General features: G+C 42.0%; 1 protein-coding gene across 1 annotated transcript in view; it reads right to left on the bottom strand.

Moving 5' to 3' along the window:
• The window catches only part of LOC145410115 (uncharacterized), a 90,687-nt gene that overhangs the window by 47,340 nt on the left and 21,891 nt on the right, over positions 1-21,456 (bottom strand). Inside the window, exons 2-3 of the mRNA XM_080280314.1 lie at positions 3,848-3,918; positions 3,381-3,644 (exon numbers count right to left, since the gene is read on the bottom strand). Coding sequence (XP_080136440.1) covers positions 3,381-3,644; positions 3,848-3,918 — 335 coding nt within the window. The remainder of the gene's footprint in view (positions 1-3,380; positions 3,645-3,847; positions 3,919-21,456) is intronic.

The following is a 21,456-nucleotide window of genomic DNA, read 5'->3' as shown; positions in this document are numbered from 1 at the left end:
AGAAGTCTGTTGCCGGAGAGTGTGCAAAGAATGAAAGTCAAAGTGACAGAAAATGTACAGTCTAATGAAAATTCTCATAGATGTGTGATCATAATAGTTGAGTGGATTTTGTCTATTTCCTTTCTTGAATAAGGGGACAATATTTGCTTTTTTCCAAATATCTGGTAGTTTACCTTGACTCAAGGATTTCTTGAAAATTAAAAATAATGGTTTACATAACTCCTTTGCACATTCTCGTAATACCCAACATGAAATTTCATCAGGACCACTTGCTTTTCCTCTGTCTAATCTACTTAACTCCTCCTGTATTACTTTTTCTGCTATTTGTATATCTGGTAGTATGTGTGGACATGCGTGTTCCACATAGTCCCTCTCAAAATTTTTTTCTTCTGTAAAAACTAATTGGAAATTCTTATTTAGTGCTTCACAAATATCTTTCTCTTGTGTAAAAGTGATTCCCTCGTCCGTAATGGATTGTATTATATCTTTTACTTTAGTTTTGCTTCTGATGTAGCTGTAAAACAGCTTTGGTTGATCACTACTTTTATTTATTATATCCTCCTCAAACTGTTTTTGGGCTTCCCTCCTGATTCTTGTATAGTCGTTTCTTGCCTGTTTGTAATTATTGTACGCCCTTTCACTATTGTGTCTTCTGTATCTATTCCACAACAAATCTCTTCTTTCTTTTGATTTTTTACATTCCGTATTGAACCATTTCTGTATTTTCTTATCTGCTTCTTTGTGCTGTGGGATGTACTTCTGGACTCCTATTTCATAAAATTCACAAAATTTTTTATATACAGCATTTAAATCTTGTTCTCTAAGCTCATTTTCCCAATCAACTTCTAAGAAATACTTCTTTAGGTCTTGATAATTTCCCTTTTTATAGTTTAGGCTCTTTTTGTAACTATCATTGCTGTTTACTATGTCATATGCTATCCTGAAGTTATAGTTTAGTACTGCATGATCGCTTTTGCCGAGTGGAGGGTGATATGTTAAACTGTCAATATCATTTTCTTGCCTTGTAAATATTAGATCTAGCACTGAAGGTACATCAAGTCCTCTTTTTCTGGTGGTTTCCCTCACATGTTGCATTAAGAAAAACTCTTGTACGAGATCCAGGAGCTTTTTGGTCCCAACAGCTTTCTTGGCTATTTATATCTAGAGTATTCCAATTTATATTTGTATTGAAGTCCCCAGTTAGTATAATTCTTTCCGATTTCTCTTCCATTTTATGTAGCAATGATCTTACACTCTGAATTGTACTCTCTGCCAGGTCCTCATATTCGTCTCTTTCCCATGTGTTTGATCTAGGTGGCATGTACAAATTTGCTACAATTACTTTACCTTCAGATGTGTCGATCTCTACTGCAATCAGTTCTACTTGTGATGGTATATCTAGTTTTATTTCCTTGACTTTTAGATTTTTCTTAGTTAATATTATAATTCCTCCTCCTTTTTTTAAATATCTGTCTCTTCTCCATATATTGTATTCCTGTAAGTTTAGTATGTCATTTGATATCCTTGGTATTAATTTAGTTTCAGTTAGGCATATTACTTGTGGTTCATTTTCTCTGACATAATCATTCATCTCTAGTAATTTAGATACCATTCCATCCACATTTGAGTACATCAACTTTATCATCTTGTTTATATACTTGTCCTGACATGGTTCTACTACCTTCCTCCTTTTTCTTCCATCCTGTTTGTGTACCACTTTCGTACCTGCAATCCTATTACTTTGTAAAAAAAATTTCTTCTTGTCCTCTTCTGATCTTCCCTCATTTTTTGTTTTTGCTTCCTCCCTTTTCTCTTTCAGTAATTCCATTTCCTCTTGTGTTAGACATCTTTTTATCCATACATTTTTAAACTCTTTTTCCTTAAGATTCTTTGCATTTTTTAGTATCTCTTCCACAGTGTTTACACTCTGGAAAGTCACCTTTAGAGGTCTTGTCTTGCTTTTCTCGTATTTCCCTTACCTTTTGTGTTCCTCTATGTCTTTACTACAGATTTCCTCTGATACTTCTTTCAGTAAGCTCATTACATTTGCCATCTCCTTTTCGTCTCTTGTGATCTTGTTTTTAACTTCATCCTCTTCTATACCAGTGATTACTATTGATTTGTTTATCTCTACTGAATCTCTGACTAACTTTGGATTGTTTTGGATTATTCTTTTCACCTCCTTTTTCATGCTTTTTTCCTCCACCCTTGTTTCTAAGTCTTTCTTTACTTTCACCATTTCTGCATACGTGGTTTCTACATCATTTTTGTAGCTTTGCACAGCTTCATTTACTTGTGTTATCTTCTCAATATCACTGCTCTGGTCAATAAGACTGCTAACTTGCCTAATTGTCTCTGTGTCATTTTTGAACTCTTCCATAACACTCTCGTGATTGACTACTGTACTTGCCATTTCACTAATTTTCTTCCTAAGTGTACTCAATTCCACGGTTAGTTCACTGATGGTTGTGTCTTTCTTATAGGCCTCCCTTCCTAATTTTTCTATTTCTTCCTTTTGCAAGTGCATCTGCTTCTTTATTTCATCAATTTCATTTTTGAAAGCCATTTCTAGTTTGTTTACACGTTCAACCAGTCTATTGTGGGTCTCTACTTCAACCAGTTCTTGGTAGAAATCATCATTTTGCTTCTTACCTTTATACCTTTTCTTTTCCAAATTTGTTTTACTGAAGTATGTATCCATTTTGCAATACTTAAAGTGCAAAGCATATACTTACAATCTCCGTCTTGTTGTAAACAAACCTCAGAGATGACTCAGCGTATTCTTTCGTCTTGGTTCTATTTCCTGTTTTTACAAGTCTTGTTGAAACTTATTATTTTTTTCCTTTTTATAATGAACAATCATTTAGTCTAACCTGGTACTGAGCTTGACTCATACAAAGATACTATTTAGGTAATGCCACTGGCCGTGATTGGTACGGAGCGCCGGTGTCACACGTCCACCTATGGTCAGACTCAAATATGAAGTCCGTTTGGGCGGGGCCCGCGCGGGGATTTCCCTCTCTACAGCTCTGCCAAACCTCCTCTCTCTCTCTCTCTCTCTCTCTCTCTCTCTCTCTCTCTCTCAGTTGACTGAGAAAGTTTGTATATATTTATAAGTTTTGTTTTCTTCTATATTGTTTCGACCTTTTTTCCACACCACCACTGAGGTAAAAGTCTTGGCGCGTTTTTTTTTTTATAGAGGTTTCCCCAGTAGGCATAAGTCCTCTCTCTGATCTTTAATCAGACGATTCATCATCTGAGCTTTCTGATATGTTGATTAAGAATGAATCCACGAAATGGTCGACTGCTACGTCTTGCTGTGAATCTTCTTGCTGTTGTTCAGCATGCTGCACTGCTTTCATTCAGTTATTCGGTGTTACATGATTCAAAGCTTCTTTGGCAAGGCGTTTAAGATCAACCATTTTGAAGGTGTTTGCCTTGGCTATATAGGTCTTCACCTGAGCCCAAATGAACTCAATAGGGTTGTACTGACAATGGAAAGGAGCTGCTGCTACATCGCTCCTTTCCATAAGGAACTTTCGGCCATCAACTTTAGCAAATTTGAAGCCCATCTGCAAGAGAATCCTGCGAAGAGACTCGTTGCTTCCGTTGAAAGATATGTTTTCCTTGAGTTCTTCGTAAATCTAGTGCAACGTAGGAATTTCATGCTTTCATAGAATCCCAGGACAGTTCTTCTGACCATACGCTTGTCGAAATCGTCGAGATTCGTTACAGTTGCATTGCACTTCTTTGTTGGTGATGAGAATACAGGCTGTTCTGGTGACATTTGTGTCACACAAGCTTTATTAAATTTAGAGCAGATTCTTTGGACTGTTTTTTCGCTAACGTTGGTAGCTTTGGCAGTGCGAGCAACTGCTCTTGAAGGTGGAACTATAAAGTCTCCAATAGCCTTTTCTTCTGAAAAATACTTGTTCACATTGTAAATAAGTTCTTTCTCCCGACTGTGGAGCACACGAGAGCGAGTCGGAGTAGCTGCCATCGTGGGTGGGGATCAGGGAGGAAGTGACCTGTCACCTGTAGTCTGAGGTGGGTGTCCTTGACCTCTGGCAACGTCGGAAAGCGACGTTGTCACGTGGTGTGGAATTTATACAAATCATTGCTATTATCCTAAAAAGCGACACATTCATAGCACTATATAGCCTTATTTAATATATTTAATAAGTACAGAATATTTAATATACAATTTCAAATAGTAAATAGCTAACATATGACAGAAAGAGAGATAGGTACTGGGGTTGATGCGGCAGAACTGTAGAGAGGGAAATCCCCTCTCGGGCCCCACCCAAACGGACTTCACATTTGAGTCTGAGTATAGCTTGAATCCCTGTGTGTGTGTGTGTGTGTGTGTGTGTGTGTGTGTGTGTGTGTGTGTGTGTGTGTGTGTGTGTGTGTGTGCGTGAGCGTGCGCAGTATTTGAAATGGCGACAGTCCGTTCGTCTGGTACTGCCACAAATAGTACTATGAAAGGTTCCATACTTATAGTCTGATGCAATTCCAAGGCTGTACATTATCTGGCCCACAATATAATGTAGACTACAAATTGTTAGTGTATGGATATTTATGTCCCTTGTGTTTCCATTTAAAAAGTACCATTTTGTAAGCCTGGCTCCAGATATATCAAACAATTAAATTTTGACTGGAGAAGTTGTCTATTCTTAGCTTGACGGATCTTCTCATTCAGTTTGCATCTTTCTAATAAGTCTTTGATCCCAGTGAGTCAGTTTACATGTGGAGGAGTAGGGGGTTACGGTCAAGGCGCACAACTATAAAGCCATACGGATAATATGCACAGAAGTCCGTTGCCGGAGAGTGTGGAAAGGATGAAAGTCAAAGTGACAGAAAATGTACAGTCTAATGAAAATTCTCATAGATGTGTGATCATAATAGTGTTTTATGGTAAATTAAGTGTCAGAATATGCACCTGTACCACGTAACCAAGATTTAATGATAATTTAATGACGACTGATCATGTTTCCGTACTAGACCAGGTCTATTGGACTGCCATGATTTCACTCATTTAGGGTCTTTTTCTTACATCAACTTACAGTCAGCTATTAACTTACATATACAGTACATTTAGTAATATATGTTATTCATTCCTCAAATCTAGATCAATTTTGTTTGTAAAGTATAATATTACTCAGTACCTTGGTTGGAAATTGTAGATCTTGTGTAAATTCAGGGAATATGTAAATATATTTTAACTGTTTGAAATCCCAGCGGAGCACTTATTTGCTAAACAAGTAGGCCGCCGGACTACTTGTCTAATATTACTTATTTCTAACCAGCCTTGTATGTGTGTGTGTGTGTGTGTGTGTGTGTGTGTGTGTGTGTGTGTGTGTGTGTGTGAGGATCAGAATTTTGTCGAAAGTAGTGTCATATGTTGTGACCTATTGTTCCCTCCATGTTTTTTCCTTCTTCTTTTCGTCTAGATACTTTTTATTTGGTGCTATTCCTTGATTTCCTCGTCAGTTCGCACAAGGTACAATTGTCCCCTTGACAAACACTCACAGAGAATTTTATTTATTGATCTCCAACTATTACCAAAGGTGATCCTTCTTTCCGTCATCATCAGTATCATTATTATTATTTATTATTATTATTATTATTATTATTTCATCACTTTCCGTCTCCTATTCTTATCATTCATATTGAGGATGTAAAACACCATGACCTTATTACACTGATCTACTTTTCAAGGTCACAGGTCCAAAAAATGTCCCAAAAATCATGAATTTTCATCCTCACTTTACTCGAAAATTATTATAGATATATGGACACAGACGTAAATCCCGTGATAACATTATTTTCCAAACATGCGTAAAGAAATATATAAAGATCTTTCATGCGTTACGTTACGACATTTCGGGCATGCCATTTTTCAATTGCTCTTCCATACAGGAAAAACCAAAACAAGTGAGGCACTTCTTGGCCCAAGAAGTTTTGTCTGGTTCTGGATCAGGATTGTATACATTTTGGTGGCAGTCTGACCAACGGTGTTTCAGTTATTATAAAAGCAGTAAGTTCAGCAACATTCTCATAGGTGGAGGTAAGTAACTGTCTTTGACAGTTACAGCCCTCTAGTTTATTTACGTATTTATTTGTGGGCTTTTATTTGGTACTTATGGAATGAAGGTCAAGCCATTCAAACGCAGATTTAGTGATCCTGTATTCTTGCGTGCTTATTGCCCATCACGGAAGTTTTCACGAAAGAACGTCACTTTACATAAGTTTTTGTGGAAACCATCATGAATTCCCCTGGGAATGTTGGTAATATTTAATGTGATGCAAGCCTTCCCATGTTCCTCGGTAGACTCCTCTCTCTCTCTCTCTCTCTCTCTCTCTCTCTCTCTCTCTCTCTCTCTCTCTCCGATAATCAAGTGTGTGTGGACTGGTGCTCAGCAACAACAACGACAACCACTACTACTACTACTGCTATTACTACTACTGCTATTACTACTACTACTACTACTGCTACTATTACTCTCTCTCTCTCTCTCTCTCTCTCTCTCTCTTAACTTCTAGTAGTAGTACTACTACTGCTATTACTCACTCTCTGTCTGTCTGTCTGACTGTCTGTCTCTGTCTGTCTGTCTGTCTCTCTCTCTCTCTCTCTCTCTCTCTCTCTCTTGCTAATCAAGTGTGGACCGACTGGTGCTAAAAACAGAACTAATACTACTATTACTACTACTGTTATTACTACTACTACTGCTACTACCACTTACTACTGCTACTACTACGAGTTCTACTACCACCACTTTCTCTCTCTCTCTCTCTCTCTCTCTCTAGTATTCAAGTGTAGAGAGGCTGGTGCTAAAAACGAACTAGTACTACTATTACTACTACTACTACTACTACTACTACTACTACTACTACTACTACTACTAATAATAATAACAATAATAATGATAAAAATAATCAGAAGAAGAAGAAGAAGAAGGAGAAGAAGAAGGAGAAGACGACGACTCAAAGCATAATGCCATTCTTCTCGACCTCTGACCCCTTCGTCAAGAGGAAGTGTTCTAATAAGCTGATACAGAATCGTCTGTCGGTAACGTAAAAAGAAAATAATGTCATCATGCTGAAAGGGTCACTCTTCTACAAAAACTTAAATGAACATAGGAATTTGAAGACCAATCAACGAATTACTGATGCTGATGAGATAACAGAAAACTTTCCGCTTACAGATACTTTTGACTTAAGTAGCTGGTGCTACCCATAAACACAATGTACAGGATGTAGTGTCTGCTGGAGACGTACACAGCTTCGCACTAGGAATGTCATGTCACATAATGTCCATCAACAATATAAAGTATCTCAACATCCTTGTAGTCCAGACGACTAAGAATTTCATGACGTATTCAAACACATGGAGTAACCAGGCCTAGTTGGTTAGTTCAAGGGAATGGAAATCTACCATACACCACATCACACACACACATCCTCTCCAAGCTGTATACAGTATAATATCGGAGAGCTTCCCTCCAGAGCAGAATGGAATAGAGAGAGAAAGGAGTGAGAAGGGGTTGGAGAGAAAGCCCGTTAACACGAGGATCAGATGGAGTGAGAAGAGAGAGAGAAATGGGAGAGAGCGGCTAGATAGAAGGCCCAAAACTAGGGTCATTAGGCCGTCACGCTTAGTTACGCTGTCACTCACTATTGATATAACTGTGCAATAAAAACCCAGTAACCCAAGAGTGCTGTAACTCACCTCGTTGACACTACGTCTCACGACTTTATTCTGGCTGAGCTTGACGATCCACAATCGACTTCCCTAGCTCCCTACAAGCACTTAGGGCCACGCTATCGAGACAGTATGTTACTTAGTAGATAATACCACACACACACACACACACAGTGTAGTTGTGCTGAGGAGGAATAATACTCGACAACTGCACGGATGTGGTCTCTAAATTTCTCAACATTTTAATTACAGTACAAATGATAAAACTTACATGAAACTTCTACCAATCGAGGGGGACGGGAGAAGGGTATTGACCGCCATTTTTTTTTGCTTGGGAATGTGTGCCCAGTGGCAACTGCAATGCTGCCAAACCTACAACGTCCCACTAGAGCTGGGGTTCCCAGCCTTTTTAGCACTGTGCCCCCCTTTGGTCAGGAGTGTGTTCATGATGCCCTCCCGCCTCCACCCCTCTGACGCCTAAACAACGATGTTTTTATTTGTTCCATATGGATGCTTAAGATGCTAGATGGCAAAACTACATATGGTTGCTCAAAATGCGGTTGTGGAGTTTTCCTATCAGAGTTTCTTATTCATACATATCTTTGGGAATACCCTGTATACATCTCAATGGATTAGTCTTATGATGAATTATGATTACCCCACGCCCCCCCCTAGCAATCTCAATCGTCCCCCCAGGGGGGCGTGCCCCCCAGGTTGGGAAACGCTGCACTAGAGTATGTGTAAGCTAAACCAGAGAGGATGATTAAATTTCTCTAGCACTTAAAGTTTCAGCCAACATCGTAAAAAATAAATAAATAAATAAATAAACATTAAAATTTATGCCGTAAATATATATATATATATATATATATATATATATATATATATATATATATATATATATATATATATATATATATATACACAAAAGAGGAGGAACCAATGACCTGGATCTCACAAAACAGTTCCTTCGAAGAAAAAAAAAACATGACAGAGAGCCTTAATCAAGAACTTTTCAATTCGAGATGAATAAACGCACAAAATTTGAAAGACTGGAGGTCACAGACAGTAGGAAATACAGAGAAAGAGAGGTCTATAGCTAACCTGTTGCATACATGAAGGACTGCGAATAACAGTTAACTCTTGCTTCTGAGAGTTTGACAAAAGAGGGATGAGAGTTTTATGCGCGACATATGCTATGCGCCTGCCGTAGTGGTGAAGGAATGCATGCTGACAGTTCCAAGGAGCAGTGATCACTGAAGAAGCGACAGAAAAGAGAAAAAGATGCAGCAGTGCGGCGAAGAGACAAAGGTTGAAGGGAGACAGTAAGAGGAAGAGAGTTAAGCCCCAGTCACACTGCAGGTACGACTTGTTGCAAACCTAAAAATCGTGAAACCAGTCCCCGACCACGGAGGTCTCCGAGCAGTCGTGCCACCGATCGGCTACCAGTGATCGTCCAGTGCCCGTCCAGTGGGTGGCCGAACGGCGACCATGGCCAGGTACACATAGGTCAAGACACCGACGGGTGGCCGGCTGGTCATCTGCAGGCCGCTGACAAACGGCGGCCGGTCCCCGTCCTGTCGCAGTTTGGACCGCGACCTTCAGGCCGCCACTAGACTGACACTGGCCGCAGATTGGCTGGAGGCTGGTCTCGGTCCAGCCCACCACCTGTTGCTCTACCAATCACCGGCTGGACGGCTGCCGGAATTCAACCACCACCCCGGACAGGAGGCTTGTGGCTGGCGGCTGCCGCAGTCCAGTCGTTGCCTTGATGGAGTGCAGACGGCCACCACACAGAGCGGGTGGTGACTGTCCTCTGTCTGGATGGCAACCACCACTTAAAAATCAGGTGTCGCCGACCAGTCGCAGCCTGTAAGCTGGTCAGACGCAGTTTAGCCTCCCATCAGCCAGCTTCCATGCCACGACATCGATGGTCATGGGGAGGTTTTTTGTGCAGCAAGAAAAACCTCGTGACGATATTTTGGTCGCCATGGTGGCCTGTGGCTAGACCGAGACACATGAAGACCAGTCGTAAACCTCACCAAAACCACCCATGACATGCAGGTCGGGGGTGGTTTGCGAAAAGTCGTACCTGCAGTGTGACTGGGGCCTTAATGGGACAAAAATCCTTTGACTTTACATTGTTGAAAAGAGATTTATGTGGGGGAGCCTGCCCACACATGGGAGTTGTACTCTACATAGAGGAGAATAAAACCCATGTATAAAGTCGACAACTGTGCACGGTTAAAGAAGGCATGGAGTCGGCTTAGCACCCATAATCTCTTGAAACAGATTTAGGAGACAGGCAATGTGAACTTTCCAAGATTAATCCCGAGAGAATGAGACCCCAAGTTTATCTGAAAAGGATGTGGGATTGAGCAGAATATTGTTTTTAACTAGAGGCCACTGCTGTGGAAGATTTTGCAGGGTTGAAAGATGTAAGAACTGAGTTTTTGATGCATTAAAAGGAACAAGATTAATTTACCCCAGGCACAGATGTGAACCAAGTCAGATATTAGGTGTGCTATATTCAGAGCCTCATCATTTGTTTATTGTAGTTACTGCTGAGATGGAGGCTGCAGGAAATGGACTGAAAGGTGAAGGTGGAGTCAGCAGCATTTGAGTGGATAGGGTTACATGTTCAGCTTAAAAAGTCATTGATAAATACAAGGAAGAGAGTTGGCGATAGGATAGACCCCTGAGGAGCACCATTATTGATAGCACTAGGAGAAGAACGGTGGTCGTCTACAACAGCAGGTAAAGAACGACCAGAAAGGAAGGTAACGATGAAGGCACAGATAGAAAGATAGAAACCGTAAGAGGGCAGTTTGAAAATTAAAGATTTATGCCAATCTCAGCCGAAAGCCTTTGAGCTAGTAAGTGCCAAGGTAAAGAAAATATAAGGTAGTTTCACACCCGGGTGGCGGGGAGATAAAACGCCTCTCGGTCTGTGCATGACGCCACAGATAATCCACACTGAGGGTCTCAGGCAGTAGTAATGCCAGTCACTGTCTTACCTGCCCCGTGATATGAGCTCCTCGACCTATATGGATTACTTTTATTTGCATCCTAAACTGCTTGCAGAGCGATGAAAAGGTTAATGCTATGTTTTTGAGATAGTATACAATGTCTTCAAGAAGAGCTGTCTGTTTTCAGGGAATATAGGAATATCGTATACAGGGTCATACAGGCCCAGATCCGACATCACAGGTGCCTATAAGCTAACTGATTATGAGAGAAACAACCGAAAATATTGACAGAGATCACTGGTTGAGAGCACAGCAACTCCAAACACCTACTAAATGATCCGGAAATCGCCTGTTTACATTAGTATACATTCGTTTTCTTTCAAGCTCCCATTTTCTCTCGCTCTCTCTAATGCCGCGTTTTCGTGAGGCTTTCAGACCGGTATCGACCGGTTTAGACTGGTCTTATTGCTGTTCTGGAGAGACAGTTAGACCGGTACAGACTGGTTGAAAGCAGTCCTGCCCCAGAAGCTAGCCTAGGCCAGACCATTCTGCGCACAAATGTATGCGCGTCAGTAACAGCCCAGAAAGAGGCCAGGAGCGTCCGTGGCAGGGTGTAAACATCGATGGACAACAATGGCAGATTTGGGAATAAAGTTTGTTTTAAATTATATTTATAATGCTAGTAGAAGCCCGTATTCATTCAAGAAGGGAAGCAAATAAATCTCACCATGAAGCAGAGGTTTTGTATTATTTTAGATTGCACAATATAAGATTATTAAAGAATTTATGGTCGAAATAAAATTCGAGGGGAAGCAGAAGGATAGCTCAAAATTAGTTGGAAGAATAGACTCAGTCACTTTCAACTTTAAATGTATTCTGTGAACCTTCAAGGCAGGTTTCAGCCCAGATTGTTCGGAAATTCGGCAAGAATCTTTTAGTTATTACCGTAGTGACATTCTTTTATGCCACTCCCAATCACTCTTGCTGCCAAAAGGAGGCTTGGACAGAACTGGACCGACATTAGCCTGTTCTCGCTACCACTCATGAGTCCATACCGGTCTAAACCGGTCCAAAGCGGCCCGTGAAAACGTGGCTGTATTATCCTTGACGTTACAGCCTCTGCAAGCCGGGGACGGTGAACCTACTGCTCATATTTTCTTTATCTTGGTAATTGCAATGGCAAAGCTTTTGCGAAAGTCCCTAAAGAAGCATGGCTACGAGTCTGAAAGGTAGGTGAAAAGATCGCCAGTGGAGTGTCCCTGGCAGAACTCACACTGACGATGGGAAGAAGTTTATGATAATGGTGCTTTAACATTTTTTGTTAAGATTACTCTTAAAAACTTTTGAAATACAGGATGTTAAAGCTATTGGCCGATAGGTAGAGGGCTGGGAATGTTACCTTTGTTTATGACAGGCTGAATGAGAGGAAATTTCCAACAAGAGAGGTACAAATTGACACACAAAAACAAAAGAGTTTCCCTAGGCAGGCTGTAATCACAGAAGCACAGTTCTTGAGAAAAACAGGAGAGACCCCATCAGGTCCATATGCCTTGTTAAGATTGAGGCCAGTGATGGCAGAACATACAACAACTGAAGAAATTTCCACATCCGCCCTGAGGAAATCAGAGGAGGGAAGTGATGGAGGAAGAGCACATGAATTATCTAAGATGAAGCTTGAGGAGAAAGTCTGAAGAGTTCTACATTATCAGTAGAAGAAAAATCAGAGTGGAAAACAGGAGGGAAGGATGATGAGGTAAAGTTGTTAGAAGGGTTTTTGGTACGGTGTCAGAAGGAGCAGGAAGAATTTGAGTTGGTGAATCCAAAACATTTAGTGAAAATGAAATTACTTTTGGCAGAGCGAAGAACAGACTTAGCACAATTATTTCAGGGAGAAATGTAGAAGAAATGAGATTCAGGTATGAGTTGGCTTCAGTACCTCTGCTAGGCCTTCTCTTTGTGGGAGAGAGCATTAGAACACGCATGATTATTTTTTCATTAGTCACAGGATACGAGAGAGGAATGTATGCTTCCATGCCTAAGAGAATAACTTCCGTTATGAGCAATGCACACACAAATGGTTCTTGGACAGGTAAGCAATAATCATTCCAAAGAAAATGAAAGAAATAAAGCCTGAGGGACTTCCAATCAGGTGCTCAAAAGTGCCACAACCGCCACTTCTTGGGAGGGTCCATAGGCCTTACTGGAGCGATAGGACAGGTTAAGGTGATGAGGTTTTGATCGGAGGTGCCAGGCAGATAGAAAAGATTAACAGAGTAAGCAGAAGGATTAGTTGTAAGGATGAGGTCAAGAATGTTGGAACTTTCACCAAGGCAGTCAAGGATATGGGTAGGATGCTGTACAACCTGCCCTAGGTCGTTAAGGATAAAAAAAAAAAAAAAATGTAAGTTTTTACACCTGGTGGATCGGTGAAAGTATAGGAGAGCCGACAGTGGTGATGAACACTGAAATCACCTCAGATGGAGACTTCAGAGAAAGGAAAAATTCTTAGGTTGTGTTCCAGGTTAGAAATAAGATAGTCAAAGGATATTTCATAGTAGAATTAGGGGATAAGCAAACAGCACAGATATATTCAGTCAGAGAATGAAATGATAATTATCAAAGTCAGAGAGTAGGGAATTCAGAAGATTCAACATTCAGGAACACGAGAGCAAGATATATTGTTGTGTACATATACACAACAGTCTGCTTTGGCTTTGCAACGAGTACAGAGAAAGTAGGAGGATACAGAGAAGGGTTTGCAATCAGTCACCTCAGACAGCTGAGTCCCAGTGAGGAAGAGAAGGTGAGGTTTAGAGAAGGAGAGGTGGTGTTTAACAGAAAGTATAACGTAACTTCGTAAATTACCTTCATAAATCTCTATAGCAATCAATATATCTCCCAAGGCTTACTAACTGTCTTACTGTAGACGTGCAAGCTACAGAGTTTAGACGAAACCACTTCAGACATTTTAATGTTGGAAAGCGTTATGTTTTATACAGTATATTTGGGACCTTTCAGCTATTTCCCTAAAATTTCATATGTGGAAGAGTAGCTCCAAATCCTGACGGACATACATACGTATGCATCAAAGTAGGTACTTGTATATGCACCTACGTATGTACACAAACGTATGTATGTACTTATATATGCATCTATGTGCGAACTTACATACACACATTTGGTACATGTTTACATACATAAGTCTGTGAATGCTTACGTATGTACATAAATAGTTTGGCCTGTCTTGGGTTTCATTTGTCCTTAACCCCTATACCGCGGGCATGTTTACCAATGTTTTCCGTGTCCCGCGGGGTTATTCGGGCTCCGACAGACTCTCAAAAAATATTTGCCAAAAATCAGTCATTAGTCCAATATTAAAATTATATATGCTTATGGCACATACCTTCAGCTTTCTCCTGGAATGTTTCTTGAGCCTTCGTTGGTTACCGTAGGACTTGTGGAGACCTCTGAAGTTGGGTAACGAAGTCTCCACTTTACACTTCCCGACAACCCGTAATATGATTACCACAGCCAGATATTAACTCTATAAGCACTACTCTATGATTTTCAAGTAGTTTGGGATCCATACTCCAAAAAAAAAAAAAAAACTGTGAAAGCAATGGAAATTAAGAGCGCGTCTGACCGTCGCACTTGCGCTAGTTCGCTCTTGGTACTCTGTCATTTATTATTCATAAAACCCCTCACACTTTATATTTCTATTACTATATCACACTTATATATATCTGGAGTCTTTCTCCATAAGTTTCCTTCAGTGTATTAATTTATTGTCACTGAAGTCATTCAATTTTTCATTCAGTAAAATACGTAGAGAGCCACGGATTCACTTTCACTGTTATAACATAAAGTATTTGTACTCATATTCTTATATTACTAATTACTTACATTACTATTAACATTTTCTATTCTATTTTCAATATTTACCCTTCTATTTTACTTACACTATGTTATTCACTGTCACTTTCAGTAAGATAAAACTATAATACACTGTTCAATCATATGTACTGAACATCCATTGCTTTCACTTGCTATTTACACATTATTTACACATTATTCCACATTATTCTCCTTTCACACTTGCACTGTTAGAACTGCTTCTGGCTGTGGTAATCAAAGAAGCAGGTAACACAGAGGGGAACCTGGCACTCAGTGCACTGCCAAGAGATGCGTTTGTGCTCAGGTGTGCGGCGATGGTATGTGTACACACCTGACACCTGCGAATCGCAGCCTTCCTTTTCCCTGTGGCAGGCATTAGCTCCAGTCTGTGCCGATCCATATACGCCCTCTGCTCAAGTCGGTCGGGAAGTGTTACTGGATGGCGCCTTGGAGTTGCTGCTGTCACCCTACCATATCTTTCCAGCAGCTGCTGGGCACAAGTCCTGGCGAACAACCTCAGGGAGAAGGACTTGGGTGGCTTGTCCTTCATCTTGTACAGGATGAAGGCGTTCGGTATCGTCATATCTATGAGATGCAGAAAAACTTTACTGTACCACCTAGTATTCTTCCTGAGGCAGTCGATCTCACCAATCATCATGTCGGACTTGTCCACCAGCCGCATGTTGATACTGTAGTCCAACACAGCATCAGGTTTCATCATAGGTTCGCCTGTCCTACGGTCGACCTTCCCACTGTCTGTCATCTCCCCCTTAACGGTGGTGAGCATGTGCACGACCTTCTTGTCATGCCACCGTATTGCCAGCATCTTCTCAGACTTGCGTAGGTGCACGTCTCCTCGCTGCGAGGTTCCTGCCTCTGGGAATTTAGGGAAGTGTGCACAATTACTTTTGACAGTGCCGCAGGAGCCAATGCCGTGCTCAAAAAGGTATTTGGCAAGTTTCGGTGCTGTATAGTAGTTCTCTGTATACAGCACATGATTCCCACCAAAATACTTTTCAAGGAGCACTTTCACTACACAGCCTGAGAAGCCAAGGGGGTGTGTTTTATCCAGATCGACAGTGATGGCTGAATAAATGACGAAGTCAAGGATGTACCCCATCTTACAGTCGCACAGTACAAAGAACTTAATTCCAAAGCGATGGCGTTTGCTTGGAATGTACTGAACAAACCGAAGACGTCCTCTGAACAAAACCAAGGATTCGTCAATGACAACCTTCTGATAGGGGTGGAAGAATGACATAAACTTATCCTTCATTCTGCTCAGAATCTCCCGGATCTTCCAGAGTGGGTGGGTTTGGGAAGGTACATCGTTGTCGGCAAAGTGCAGGTTTCCCATGATGTTCCGGAAGCGATCTCTGGCCATGTACTTATTGAAGGTGGGTGAGGGTAGTAAGGGGTCCATGGACCAGTATTCTTCCAACTCATGCTTCTTGGAGTGTGGCATGAGAAGCATGAGGGCAAAGAACACATACAGCTCCTGCACTCCCAGCATGGACCACTGTTGCATCTTGGCTGCACCTGTACCACTTGCAGCACATTGTGATTCATACCTGTTGGTCTCATCACATATGTGCTGCATGACTTCGTCATCTAGGAAGGCCAAAAGGTAATCCACACACTCAACATTATCGTCAATAGTGAAGGCAGGCTGAACTCCTGAGGAGCTCTCATCAAACACCAAATGTTCAGGCACAAAATCGGACCCTTCCGTCCACGCGAAGGCGTCCAGGATTCCCTGTCGTGGCGGTGTAGGGTGGGTGGTGGTGGTGGGTGGCTGTGAGGAAGACTTACCCCGTTCAAGGTCACGCGCACTGACCCTGGGTTGCCGTACAGCACTAGCAGCCCTTACCCTACTACCAACTCTACTTTTACAAGTCCGGGATTTACCTCTTCCTCTACGGCCTGCCTTCACTGTTGATGCTGGTGGTGACTCCGACGACGAAGACTCCAGAGATAACTCAGCCGACGATGAGGAAGAAATGAGTGAAGTGGGGCTTGGGGAACGGGGAGGTGAATCAACTCGGGACTCATGGCGGGCTGGGTCACGTGGGGGCATTGTTCTGGGGCTAACATGCCGACTTTTCACTCCCTTCCCAAATTCCTGACCTTGCTGCACTAACGGCTCTTTTCCCTTGGAGCTAGGGACTACTTCTGACACTGAAGCACTCGTACTAGCACTTTCTGGCACGATTACCTCACCCGGCTCATCACACGATTCACCCGAATCGTTAAAATCACTATCCATCATCACCATGGACAATTCTGCTAGTTCACATGCCACTGCAGAGTCACTAAGTCCTTTCCTGCTTCCCTCACTACCTTTTTTGGGGGTAGAGGTCACGGGGCCCTTTGCAATGGGCGCAGAAGCGGCAGAAATGGCGGGGCGCGAGTGCGACATGGTTTGACCACAGCGGAGGACAAGGAACTAAATGCCGTGGCTTATCTGAGAAGGCAAGGGTTGACAGTGACACTGAGGCTGACTGCTGCTAACTTACATGCTAATTTTTTATAGGTAGCAAATCTCGGCAATACATAAAGAAACAGGTAGTTCCAGGTGAATGTAAATGTCACTTAGGCTTTTCCCTTCCTTTCTGATATATATTTTTATTACAGACATCGATTACAACACAGCATAATTCAAAGGGGAAATTACTGTGGTAATGTAGCGAATGAATGCACGTGAGGTGTTGTCAGGTGATAATTAGCCAATTCCTGGTGTACAACACTATCACTTACCTTATTTTTTTTTAAATATATATTATTTTGAATAAGTATAGTGCATAGGGCTTATTTCAATGGATGAAATCTGTGGAAAAATCCGGGGGAAATTTGCTTAGCGCAGCGCGGCATGGTAGGTGAGAGGACAGGGTAATGGAGGGGAGGTAGGGAGGGGAGTCACGAAGGGGGTAAAATCGCTAAAATGTCAACAATGGATGGGAGTACAGATGAGATTTGGAGTGCTGACTAGTGTTGGACATTGGCAGTACTGATAGATGATACAAGCCACCACTTGAAAGCCCGGGATAATTCAAAATAACACAGAATCACAAAAGTGACGCCCCGTGGTATGATCCATTGTGGCCGAGCGTCACGAAAGTGACGCCCCGCGGTTAAGGGGTTAATTACGTACGTGATTACGTGCAACAGTGCAATTGTACTTATTTATGTACGGTATGTACTTGTTTTGTGAAGATAGGGAGGGAGACGATGAGGGGGAAGGGAGGAAAAAGGAGAAGGGTGTGATCTGTTTAAATTCAGTCACTTGATAGATTGGTGGCTGCTGATAGGTTGAGCAAATGTTCCCCACCAAATTCCCTGCTGGCTACGGAAGAGACTTGGAAGGGAACCAAACACAGGTTTAGTGAATCGCCCTTGATGGATGGTCACTGGTTCCAGCGTGACATCGTCAGGCGCTGTCACCCAGCGGCAGTTAGTGAATATGGGACCTGACCCAAGAGTAGCGGGCAGTGCCAAGTAAACACTATCAAAACTGAGTCTACACTTGGATTGACATTCTTATCTTTATGTGCTCCTATTTTATATTATCATAACACATACAAAATAAATTATCAGACCTCCAGTTAATTTTCAAGGTTGTTGGCAAAATCATCAGCAAATATAGCATTATTTATATTACCAGCCTTAAAGCCATATTTACATCCTTCTATACATTGGGATGGGGAAGTCATATTTAAAAGTATTAAACCCAACAATTAGGTGGTGTAGTTTACTGTTTTTTTCTATTTAAATATTGTTTTATTCAACTTAAAATACTCTTTTTACCTAGGAGTTCATGAAGGTTATATCTAACAAATTCTGTTTGAAATCTCTCCCGTAAGCTAAAATAATAATAATAATAATGATAATAATATAGTCCACAGACGATATGGGCTAAAATAAAAAGATTACCTACCAGCAAAACGATTAGGGGAAATGTCCGAATTAAAAAAAAAAAAAAAAAAAAAAAAGGCAAAATGATAAAGCGTACCATTGCAGTTACCAGCCAGACACGTTTTCTCTGATGGTTTGGATGTGACAGAGATCTACCTAAGCTGAGCTTGCACTCAACTGTGTTAGTCCGTGCGGCCAACACTAGGTCACCATTAGCAACAGATTCTCTTGAAAATGGTTCGGTCATTTTTCGGTGGTTCACATCACTCGATCTCCAAACGAAAAATAGTTTTTTCTAGTCGATACTAGTGTGAAATGAATGAATCTGAACTTTTTTTTTTTTTTCTCAGAAATTACCCGTTTTAGAGATATTCCTACCAAAGGTTATCTCCAAAACAAGTTATTTTCAACAACAACAACAAAAAAAATCAAATCACAATAAAACAACCACAAAATCAAATTTCTAACCTAACCCAACCTAATCTATCTTAACCCAACCCAACCTAACCTAACCTTACCTAACCCAACCAACCTAACCTAACCTAAACCAACTTAACCTAACCTAACCTACCCTAACCCAGCCTAACCTAACCTAACCTAATCTTAACCCCTAAAAGACGGGCATCGGAATGGCCTGACATACGCTCTGGACGGGCATAATCGGCGGGTGCAATATGGTGGGAGTGGGGGGTTGGTGGTGAGGGATGGTTGGGGGTTGTTAGGGGAAGGGTGGAGGAGGTTGGCCGTGGTGCTGGGTTGGGGTGGGGGATTGGGTGGGATTGGGGATGATGGGTTGGGGGTTGGTTGGTGGCAGGTGGGGGGATGGGGGATGGTGGGGGTTGGGGCGGGTGGGACAGAGGGTGGGAGCATGGGGGTTGGGGGCTGAGGGTTTGGGTTGTCGGGGGATGGGAGTGGGGTGGTGATGGTGGTTGGGAGGGGCATAGTTGGAAGGTGGGAGGAGGGGGAGTTGTGGGGAGGTGGTGGGGGGTGGGGCTGGTGGAATGGGGGTAGGGGTGGTGGTGCAGGGTGGAAGAGGTGGACTGTGGGGGTTTGGGGACGTGACGGCGTATGCGGACACCTGTCTTTTAGGGGATAAATGTCGTCGTCAGAGGATTCAGTATCCAGCAACTGCCTATTCCTGGTGTTGTGAGAGTACTGGTTGAGGACCTGACAGTGATGCTGATGAGGTGGAAAGGCTTGCCTCAAGCCTCGAGGAGCAAGAGGGAGGATAAAGTCTGGTGACCTATACAAGGAAGCTGTGGATGAATTCTCACCCTTCTTGAACAAGTGGATAAATGGGTACTGGGAGATGTACTGGTGGAAGTATTCTTCCTCAAAACTTGCTCTGACAACCCAAGACTTAAGGTTTCCCACAGTTTCTCAATATTCTGGGTGTGACAACCAGTCATGGGGTCCACAAAGGATCTATTGTGCCACACCATCTTGTGTTCGCACCCAAGCAAGCTCAGGTTCCGGTATGCCAACCACTCGTTGCTGTGAATGGTTTTCCCAGGTAAAATTAATTTGTCACAGGCGGATCCCCGAGTTGGTTGCTGATTAAGGAACCAAGAATCAATCACCTCACTGTAGTATGATCTCCAGCTAATACCGGTTTTAGAACTTATGCTCAGGTTCTGTATTATTGTATCATGGTTCCAAACTTATAAAAGCCGGTAGTTGATGAAAAGATGTACTATACCTTCTTCAGTTCAAAACAGTACTTTTCAAGAAAAGCTCCCATATAATCCGACACACCAAAACCATATGCCCACTGCTTCTTAGATTTTGCAAAACTGATTTTCTTCATACAGTAACACTGATACTGGTTTTGTCTAAACTATAATTCACTTCCTCACTTTTCACACCTCAGGGTAGAAGGTAGAACACTGTGTTAGCACAGGAAGTTCAATTTTTTCTTCTTTAACTGTAGACTATGCCACACTTCATGTGAGGCGTCTTGCAAAGCAGTGACATACCTCTTATGACTGAGATATTTAACAACGCATCACAAAGGTTCTAGTCTCGATTGCGTGGTCGTAGGTACTTATAGGGAGATAGGGAAGTCGACTGTGGATCGTCAAGCACAGCCAGAATAAAGTTGTGAGACGTAGTAGGTGAATTACAGCATCGTGGGGAGGCGGTGGCTAAATCGGTAGAGAGTTGGCCTGCAGTCCTGACGGACCCGGGTTCAAATCCCGCTGAGGCAGGGAACAGTTTAGGGATTTGAATTTCATAAAATCAGACTTTACTGATCTCCAGAAGACCCGCCGACATGTCGTAAAAATACCCCCGCTAATACCAATACATCAGTCCTATAAACAGCCCTAGCATGTATTCAGTATGGACGATGGGTGTTAGCGCCGAAGTGGTGACATGTAGAGGTGTGCGGTACGTAGGAGGACTACTGGGCCTTGAAATCAGGCTGTGAAGCCTATGCCCAGAGTCGGTCACATAAAAAAAAAAAAAAAAAAATTCTTGGGTAATGGAGTTTTATTGCATAGTTATATCAATAGTGAGTTACAGCATAATGGAGCGTGACAGCCTAATAACCCTAGTGTCGAGCCTTCTCTCTAGCCCCCTCTCTCTCCTTTCTCTCTCTCTTTCTCACTCTATCTGACCCTCGTGTTAACAGGCCTTCTCTCCAACCCCATTTCTCCCCTTTCTGATCTGAAGGGAATCTCTCCGACATTATATACAGCTTGAGGAGGATGTGTGTGTGTGATGTAGTGTCTAGCAGATTTCCAGTCATGTGGACTAACCGATTAGGTCTGGTTACTCTACGTGTTTGAATACTTGGTTGTTTAGACGCCGATGATGTTTGAAATACATCGTATGGTTAAGGATTCTTGATGGTCTGGGACAACAAGATTGTGGGAAGACATTACAGTATGTGAATTGACATTCCTAGTGAGAAGCTGTGTACGTCTCCAGCAGACACTACATCCTGTACACTGTGTTTATGAGATATATACTAAT

Source organism: Coenobita brevimanus, chromosome 84 (genome assembly GCF_032717465.1).
Source record: "Coenobita brevimanus isolate Jiangsu-jjx chromosome 84, ASM3271746v2, whole genome shotgun sequence".
Lineage (NCBI taxonomy): Eukaryota > Metazoa > Arthropoda > Malacostraca > Decapoda > Coenobitidae > Coenobita > Coenobita brevimanus.
This window is presented reverse-complemented; position numbering and strand designations above follow the sequence as displayed.